Below are 9,570 nucleotides of genomic sequence, written 5' to 3'. Positions count from 1 at the left end.
TTATATGCTCTGTCCGAGGCCAGACCTCTCCATTCGCCTGACGAAGGGGCAAACCCTGAAATCAAATAAATCAGTTGGACTTGAACCTGGTGTTGTCGGACTTCTTACCGTGTTTACCCCAGTCCAATGCCAGCATCTCCACATCTTCATTGGTCAGAACATTGAATACAGGAATTGGAACATCTTGTTGAACTTGTACAAGACATTGGTAAGACACACTTGGAATACCGTGTGTAGAGTTCTGGTCGGTCTTTCAGGTCAAACCAAGTGAACAAACTCAAATTACGTTCGGACAAAGAAAAAGGGGGCAGCTCCCCAAAAGGAGGGGGAACAGCCCGAACAGAAACAAAGAGTACAAAGAAAACCCTATTATAGAAAGGATATTATTAAATGAGAAAGAGCACAGGCAAGATTTACCAGGATGTTACTGCGACTTGATGGTTTGAGTCATAAGGAGGGGCTGGGACTTTTTCTCTGCAGTGTAGAAAGCTGAGGGATTATAGACAAGGTCCATAAAATAATGAGGGGCACAGATCAGCGAGATAGTCAATATCATTTCCCAAAGGTAGGGGAGTCTAAAACTAGAGGGCATAGGTTTAAAGTGAGATGGGAGAGATAAAAAAGGGTCCAGGGAGGCAATTTTTTCACAGAGGGTGGTGAGTGTCTGGAACAAGCTGCCAGAGGCTGTAGTAGAGGTGGGTACAATTCTGTATTTTAAAAAACATGTAGACAGTTACATGGGTAAGATGAATACAGTGGGATATGGGCAAAATGTGGGCCATTGGGACTAATTTAGTGGTTTAGAAAAAGGGCAGCATGGACAAGTTGGGCCAAAGGGCCTGTTTCCATGCTGTAAACCTCTCTGATTCAACATAGCGCCTTTTGCAACCCCAGCAACACTTTCCTGGTTCACTCCAGTGACGAGGCTGTTAAATCACACCCCACAACCCGGCAAAAGATATCCCAAAGCCACCTCCGTTTCCCCCCCCCACCACTGCCCATTGAATGAACCTCGAGGGAGGAAAGAGATGCAGCTGTCATGCTACGCGTAGCAAGATCCCAGGACCAAACATCCTCTATTTTGGAATACAAAAACAGAGAGAGAGATAAGTGTTGCAGAAATCTTCAGCAGTGACACTGGGAGTGTCTCCAGGCCACCACTTCACTTTGACAAGCAAACTGGCCTTTTGGCCTCGATCCCCATTGAAGGGAGGGGGAAGAAGCCTCACTGCAAATTCTGTCAGGCCTTGACTCGGATGCACTCTGCTGGGCGGGGAGGGGAGGGGGAATTTCCCACCTCTGCAGGATCTTCCATTCCAGCAGTGCCCACAATCCCAAAAGGATAATCGGCAGGGTGGGTTGGGGGAGCAGGGCTGAGGGAGAGATGGGGGGGAATAACGAGGCCCAAAGAAAAAGGTGTTGGGGGGGGGGGGGGCAGGGCAGGCAAGGAACAAGAGGGAAAAGAGGGGGTCCCTGAGGAGTGGGGAATGCAGAGCCGAGTGAAGGGAGGGGAGTGGGGCTGAGGGAGGGGGAAGGGGAAGAGGAAAACAGCTGGCCCACAGGAGGGGAGCAATTGGCTGTGGGGTATTGCTCAGCACCCCACAGTAGCAAAAACACTCCCAAAGGGAATAGTGAGATGAGGGAGGAAAATCAAGACTCAAGAGATTGATTGGGGTGGGGGGGGTGCAATCAAGGTCAGAGGGAAGGGGCAGTGAGGGAGGGACAGAGGAGAGGAGGAGTCGTCGTCTGGAAGTCAGGGCAGTAAGGCTGGAGAGGAGATGCTCTGAGGTATAGGGGAGTGAGGCTACAGGAGGGGGAGGAGGCTGAGGGACACGGGAGTGAGGCTGGACGGGGGAGGCTCTGAGGGACAGGGGAGTGAGGTTGGAAGAGAGGGAGTGAGGCTGGAAGAGGGAGAGGAGGCTGAGGGACAGGGGAGTGAGGTTGGAGGAGGGGGAGGAGGGGGAAGAGGGGGCTGAGGGACAGGGGAAGTGAAATTGGAGGGGGAAGAGGGGGCTGAGGGACAGGGGAAATGAGGCTGGAGGGGGAAGAGGGGGCTGAGGGACAGGGGAAGTGAGGCTGGAGGGGGAAGAGGGGGCTGAGGGACAGGGGAAGTGAGGCTGGAGGGGGAAGAGGGGGCTGAGGGACAGGGGAAGTGAGGCTGGAGGAGGGGGAGGAGGGGGAAGAGGGGGCTGAGGGACAGGGGAAGTGAAATTGGAGGGGGAAGAGGGGGCTGAGGGACAGGGGAGTGAGGCTGGAGGAGGGAAGCTCTGAGGGACAGAGGGGGACAGCTGCAGGCTGCCTCCTGGGGATGTGCCAGGCTCCAGGGCAGTGAGGGTCCCCTGCTGGGACAGTGGGGGGTTGTGTTTCCCCGACTCACCGCCTCCCCAAACCCGATCTCAATCCACCGGCCGCCGCTTCCGGGCCCCAACACGTCACCGCCGGATGCCGGTCCGTTCACTAAATGCGTCCCCTCGCGCCTGGCCGGAACTAAAAGGCAGCCGGCCACGCCCCGCCACTTTGGTTCCGGCCACCAGCGCGCAGACACGCCGCCCTGCCGGCCAGCTCTGGGATTGCAACAGAGTGGAACCAACCTCCAACAACACTTACCTTGATATAGCGCCTATAGGGATTCACCTGACGAAGAGGGAATCCCCTCGAAAGCTTGTGAGTTTACTATCAAATAAATCGGTTGGACTAAAACCTGGTGTTGTCAGACTTTTTACTGTGTTTACCCCAGTCCAACGCCGGCCATCCACATCATAGCGCCTGTGATCCAGTTAATGCACTCAGAAGTGTCAAGCATTCATTTGGCCCAGAAATTGCCCTGATGGTCCCAGGGAATTATTGCCAGTCCAGGAATAATGTTTTTGTGAGGATATTGTGTTCCTTTTTTAACTTTTTGTTTTTTTAAGTTGAGGCTCAGTGTGGCACAGTGGTGAGCACTGCAGTCTCACACCACCAAGGACCTGAGCTGTATATCTTTGGACACGAAGGGACAACTTTGCATGGCCAATCCACTTAACCTGCACATCTTTGGACACCAAGGGGCAATTTAGCATGGCCAATCCACCTAACCTACACATCCTGATAAAGTCTCTCTCTGCCAAAGACCAATGGCAGCTCCCTTTCTGCCGAACCTACACAGCATTTCCAGGATTCCCTGTTTCTAATCTCACTCAGCTCAGCAAGTCATATTGCACCTTTATTATTAGTCACAAGTAGGCTGACATTAACATTGCAATGAAGTTACTGTGAAACCCCCCGGTCGTGCGCCAGTGTGTGCACGCGAGTGTGTGTGTCTGTGTGCATGAGATTGCATGAGTGTGAGAGAGTGTGTTCTCTTTCTGTACTCACATCTGGAGGCACTTTGGCCAGATGTGGATGAACTACATTCATCTTGGGAGGGGTAGGTTGGAAGGGCCGCAGCATAGATTCACCAGAGATGAAATGGTTAACTTTAAGCTTAAAGTTTATTCATTAGTGTCACAAGTAGGCTTACATTAACACTGCAATGACGTTACTGTGAAAATCCCCTAGTCGCCACACTCAGCCGCCTGTTCGGGTTACACTGAGGGAGAATTTAGCACCTAACCAGCACGTCTTTCAGAGTGTGGGAGGAAAATGGAGCTCCCGGAGGAAACCCACACAGACACAGGGAGGATGTGCGGACTCCACCAGACAATTTCAGCCCCAATGCAGTCAAACACAACATGCATCAGCCCCAATATGCAGCCACTCACTCTGGCTACACTGGTGCCGATGCACTCTCTGGCTGCACTGGGGCCGATGCACACTCTGGATGCACTGGGGCCGGTGCGCACTCTGGCTGCACTGGGGCCGATGCACACTCTGGATGCAGTGGGGCCGGTGCGCACTCTGGCTGATGCACTCTCTGGATGCACTGGGGCCGGTGTGCACTCTGGATGATGCACTCTCTGGATGCACTGGGGCTGGCACAAGGTCTGATTGGCTATGTTGGGGTTCCCGCTTTCTGATTGGTTAGAATGAAGACACCTGCTTCCCGATTTACTGTAAGCAGGGAAAGGCACATTCTGATTGGATGGCTGCTGCTGATTGTGACCGAATGGCTGCAAGGCAGGAGGGGCGGAGCCAAGACTCCTGACTCGTTGGGCTGAGAACAGTGGCAGATCATTGGCTGAAGGGCCAAGACTGTTACATGATTGGTTGGAAGATGCAGGGTGGACGCTGAATGGCTGCGGAAAAGAGCAGGGTCCAGAGCTCTGATTGGAGGGCTGATGACAGTTCAGCACTGATTGGCTGGTGGGAGACAGAACACTTCATGATTGGTGGGATTGATGGGTGGGTGGACGCTGATTGGTTAGAGGAAGGTGGAAGGGGCATTCTGATTGGTTGCAGGGAGGAAGGGAGAAGTCGCCTATTGGCTGGAACTGTGGACCTCGTGACTGGCTGCACTGGAAAACCCAGGCCGCTGACTGGCGGGAACGGATGTGGGCGGGACGGGCTGCTGAATGGTTGGAACAGCTGGAAGGCGGGCCTTCAGTCAATGGTGGGGACAGAGAGGGGCGGGCGGTGATTGGCTGGAATGGGAAAGGGAAACGCCTACCATACACTGATTGGCTGGAATCAGCAAATTCAGAGCCGATTGGCTGGAAGGAGGGGGCTGCGCGCGCAGCGACAGCAACTTCCGGTGGAAACCAGTAGGTGTCGAGAAAATAAAACCCTGAGGAAAAAAAGGTAAAAAAAAATTAATAATAAATAAATTTAACAAAAACCCCGAGGGGGGGAGAGAGAGAGAGAAAACCCGGGGGGAGAGAGAGAGAGAGAGAGAGAAAACCCGGGGGGAGAGAGAGAGAGAGAGAGAGAAAACCCGGGGGGAGAGAGAGAGAGAGAAAACCCGGGGGGAGAGAGAGAGAGAGAAAACCCGGGGGGAGAGAGAGAGAGAGAGAAAACCCGGGGGGAGAGAGAGAGAGAGAGAGAAAACCCGGGGGGAGAGAGAGAGAGAGAGAGAAAACCCGGGGGGGAGAGAGAGAGAGAGAGAAAACCCGGGGGGAGAGAGAGAGAGAGAGAGAGAAAACCCGGGGGGAGAGAGAGAGAGAGAGAGAGAAAACCCGGGGGGAGAGAGAGAGAGAGAGAAAACCCGGGGGGAGAGAGAGAGAGAGAGAAAACCCGGGGGGGAGAGAGAGAGAGAGAGAAAACCCGGGGGGAGAGAGAGAGAGAGAGAGAAAACCCGGGGGGAGAGAGAGAGAGAGAGAGAAACCCGGGGGGAGAGAGAGAGAGAGAGGAAAACCCGGGGGGAGAGAGAGAGAGAGAGAGAAAACCCGGGGGGAGAGAGAGAGAGAGAGAGAAAACCCGGGGGAGAGAGAGAGAGAGAGAAACCCGGGGGGAGAGAGAGAGAGAGAGAGAAAACCCGGGGGAGAGAGAGAGAGAGAGAGAAAACCCGGGGGGGAGAGAGAGAGAGAGAGAGAGAGAAAACCCGGGGGGGAGAGAGAGAGAGAGAGAGAAAACCCGGGGGGAGAGAGAGAGAGAGAGAGAAAACCCGGGGGGAGAGAGAGAGAGAGAGAGAGAAAACCCGGGGAGAGAGAGAGAGAGAGAAAACCCAGGGGGGAGAGAGAGAGAGAGAGAAAACCCGGGGGGAGAGAGAGAGAGAGAGAGAGAGAAAACCCGGGGAGAGAGAGAGAGAGAAAACCCGGGGGGAGTGAGAGAGAGAGAGAGAAAACCCGGGGGAGAGAGAGAGAGAGAGAGAAAACCCGGGGGGAGAGAGAGAGAGAGAGAGAGAAAACCCGGGGGAGAGAGAGAGAGAGAGAGAAAACCCGGGGGAGAGAGAGAGAGAGAGAGAAAACCCGGGGGGGAGAGAGAGAGAGAGAGAGAAAACCCGGGGGGGAGAGAGAGAGAGAGAGAGAGAAAACCCGGGGGGAGAGAGAGAGAGAGAGAGAGAAAACCCGGGGGGAGAGAGAGAGAGAGAGAGAAAACCCGGGGGGAGAGAGAGAGAGAGAGAAAACCCGGGGGAGAGAGAGAGAGAGAGAGAAAACCCGGGGGGAGAGAGAGAGAGAGAGAGAGAAAACCCGGGGGGAGAGAGAGAGAGAGAGAGAGAAAACCCGGGGGGAGAGAGAGAGAGAGAGAGAGAGAAAACCCGGGGGGAGAGAGAGAGAGAGAGAGAGAAAACCCGGGGGGAGAGAGAGAGAGAGAGAGAGAAAACCCGGGGGGAGAGAGAGAGAGAGAGAAAACCCGGGGGGAGAGAGAGAGAGAGAGAGAAAACCCGGGGGGAGAGAGAGAGAGAGAGAGAAAACCCGGGGGAGAGAGAGAGAGAGAGAGAGAAAACCCGGGGGGAGAGAGAGAGAGAGAGAGAGAAAACCCGGGGGGAGAGAGAGAGAGAGAGAGAGAGAAAACCCGGGGGGAGAGAGAGAGAGAGAGAGAGAAAACCCGGGGGGGAGAGAGAGAGAGAGAGAAAACCCGGGGGGAGGAGAGAGAGAGAGAGAGAGAAAACCCGGGGGGAGAGAGAGAGAGAAAACCCGGGGGAGAGAGAGAGAGAAAACCCGGGGGGAGAGAGAGAGAGAGAGAGAAAACCCGGGGGAGAGAGAGAAACCGGGGAGAGAGAGAGAGAGAAAACCCGGGGGGAGAGAGAGAGAGAGAGAGAAAACCCGGGGGGAGAGAGAGAGAGAGAGAGAAAACCCGGGGGGAGAGAGAGAGAGAGAGAGAAAACCCGGGGGGGGAGAGAGAGAGAGAAACCCGGGGGGAGAGAGAGAGAGAAAACCCGGGGGGAGAGAGAGAAGAGAGAGAGAAAACCCGGGGGGAGAGAGAGAAACCCGGGGGAGAGAGAGAGAAAACCCGGGGGGAGAGAGAGAGAGAGAGAGAAAACCCGGGGGGGAGAGAGAGAGAGAGAGAGAGAAAACCCGGGGGGAGAGAGAGAGAGAGAGAGAGAAAACCCGGGGGGAGAGAGAGAGAGAGAGAAAACCCGGGGGGAGAGAGAGAAAACCCGGGGGGAGAGAGAGAGAGAGAGAGAGAAAACCCGGGGGGAGAGAGAGAGAGAGAGAGAAAACCCGGGGGGAGAGAGAGAGAGAGAGAGAGAAAACCCGGGGGGAGAGAGAGAGAGAGAGAGAAAACCCGGGGGAGAGAGAGAGAGAGAGAAAACCCGGGGGGAGAGAGAGAGAGAGAAAACCCGGGGGGAGAGAGAGAGAGAGAGAAAACCCGGGGGGAGAGAGAGAGAAAACCCGGGGGGAGAGAGAGAGAGAAAACCCGGGGGGAGAGAGAGAGAGAAAACCCGGGGGGAGAGAGAGAGAGAGAGAGAGAAAACCCGGGGGGAGAGAGAGAGAGAGAGAGAAAACCCGGGGGGAGAGAGAGAGAGAGAGAAAACCCGGGGGGAGAGAGAGAGAAAACCCGGGGGGAGAGAGAGAGAGAGAAAACCCGGGGGGAGAGAGAGAGAGAGAGAGAAAACCCGGGGGGAGAGAGAGAGAGAGAGAGAAAACCCGGGGGGAGAGAGAGAGAGAGAGAAAACCCGGGGGGAGAGAGAGAGAGAGAGAGAAAACCCGGGGGGAGAGAGAGAGAGAGAAAACCCGGGGGGAGAGAGAGAGAGAGAGAAAACCCGGGGGGAGAGAGAGAGAGAGAGAGAAAACCCGGGGGGGAGAGAGAGAGAGAGAGAGAAAACCCGGGGGAGAGAGAGAGAGAGAGAGAGAGAAAACCCGGGGGGAGAGAGAGAGAGAGAGAGAAAACCCGGGGGAGAGAGAGAGAGAGAGAGAAAACCCGGGGGAGAGAGAGAGAGAGAGAGAAAACCCGGGGGGAGAGAGAGAGAGAGAGAAAACCCGGGGGGAGAGAGAGAGAGAGAGAGAAAACCCGGGGGGAGAGAGAGAGAGAGAGAGAAAACCCGGGGGGAGAGAGAGAGAGAGAGAGAAAACCCGGGGGAGAGAGAGAGAGAGAGAGAGAGAGAGAGAGAGAAAACCCGGGGGAGAGAGAGAGAGAGAGAAAACCCGGGGGAGAGAGAGAGAGAGAGAGAGAGAAAACCCGGGGGGAGAGAGAGAGAGAGAAAACCCGGGGGGAGAGAGAGAGAGAGAGAGAAAACCCGGGGGGAGAGAGAGAGAGAGAGAGAAAACCCGGGGGGAGAGAGAGAGAGAGAGAGAAAACCCGGGGGGAGAGAGAGAGAGAGAGAGAAAACCCGGGGGAGAGAGAGAGAGAGAGAGAAAACCCGGGGGGGAGAGAGAGAGAGAGAGAAAACCCGGGGGGAGAGAGAGAGAGAGAGAGAGAAAACCCGGGGGGAGAGAGAGAGAGAGAGAGAGAAAACCCGGGGGGAGAGAGAGAGAGAGAGAAAACCCGGGGGAGAGAGAGAGAGAGAAAACCCGGGGGAGAGAGAGAGAGACCGGGAGAGAGAGAAAACCCGGGGGGAGAGAGAGAGAAACCTGGGGGGAGAGAGAGAGAAAACCCGGGGGGAGAGAGAGAGAGAGAGAGAAAACCCGGGGGGAGAGAGAGAGAGAGAGAAAACCCGGGGGGAGAGAGAGAGAGAGAGAGAGAGAAAACCCGGGGGGAGAGAGAGAGAGAGAGAGAAAACCCGGGGGGAGAGAGAGAGAGAGAGAGAGAGAAAACCCGGGGGGAGAGAGAGAGAGAGAGAGAAAACCCGGGGGGAGAGAGAGAGAGAGAGAGAAAACCCGGGGGAGAGAGAGAGAGAGAGAGAAAACCCGGGGGAGAGAGAGAGAGAGAGAGAGAGAGAAAACCCGGGGGGGGGGGGGGGGAGAGAGAGAGAGAGAAACCCGGGGGGGAGAGAGAGAGAGAGAGAAAACCCGGGGGGGAGAGAGAGAGAGAGAAAACCCGGGGGGAGAGAGAGAGAGAGAGAGAGAGAGAGAGAAAACCCGGGGGGGAGGAGAGAGAGAAAACCTGAGGGAGAGAGAGAGAGAGAGAGAGAGAGAGAAAACCCGGGGGGGGAGAGAGAGAGAGAGAAAACCCGGGGGGGAGAGAGAGAGAGAGAAAACCCGGGGGGAGGAGAGAGAGAGAGAGAGAGAAAACCCGGGGGGGGAGAGAGAGAGAGAGAGAGAAAACCCGGGGGGGAGAGAGAGAGAGAGAGAGAGAGAGAAAACCCGGGGGGGAGAGAGAGAGAGAGAAAACCCGGGGGGAGAGAGAGAGAGAGAGAGAGAGAAAACCCGGGGGGGAGAGAGAGAGAGAGAGAGAAAACCCGGGGGGGAGAGAGAGAGAGAGAGAGAGAGAAAACCCGGGGGGGAGAGAGAGAGAGAGAGAGAAAACCCGGGGGGAGAGAGAGAGAGAAAACCCGGGGGAGAGAGAGAGAGAGAGGAAACCCGGGGGGGGAGAGAGAGAGAGAGAAAACCCGGGGGGAGAGAGAGAGAGAGAGAGAAAACCCGGGGGGAGAGAGAGAGAGAGAGAAAACCCGGGGGGAGAGAGAGAGAGAGAGAAAACCCGGGGGGGAGAGAGAGAGAGAGAGAGAGAGAGAAAACCCGGGGGGGGAGAGAGAGAGAGAGAGAGAGAAAACCCGGGGGGAGAGAGAGAGAGAGAGAAAACCCGGGGGGGAGAGAGAGAGAGAGAGAAAACCCGGGGGGGAGAGAGAGAGAGAGAGAGAGGAAACCCGGGGGGGGAGAGAGAGAGAGAGAAAAC

The 9,570-nt window shown here is 55.9% G+C and overlaps 1 protein-coding gene across 1 annotated transcript in view; it reads left to right on the top strand.

The window, feature by feature from the left end:
• The first annotated feature begins 3,759 nt into the window (after window positions 1-3,759).
• LOC145361250 (inositol polyphosphate-5-phosphatase A-like) overlaps window positions 3,760-9,570 on the top strand; it is a 47,910-nt gene continuing 42,099 nt past the window's right edge. Inside the window, exon 1 of the mRNA XM_080216883.1 lies at window positions 3,760-3,910. Within this exon, the coding sequence (XP_080073009.1) occupies window positions 3,760-3,910 (151 nt within the window). The remainder of the gene's footprint in view (window positions 3,911-9,570) is intronic.

Source organism: Carcharhinus amblyrhynchos, chromosome 34 (assembly GCF_965287045.1).
Source record: "Carcharhinus amblyrhynchos chromosome 34, sCarAmb.v2.hapA, whole genome shotgun sequence".
NCBI classification, from domain to species: domain Eukaryota; kingdom Metazoa; phylum Chordata; class Chondrichthyes; order Carcharhiniformes; family Carcharhinidae; genus Carcharhinus; species Carcharhinus amblyrhynchos.
Note: the sequence above shows the minus strand (reverse complement) of the source record. Positions and strands in the feature narration are given on the sequence as shown.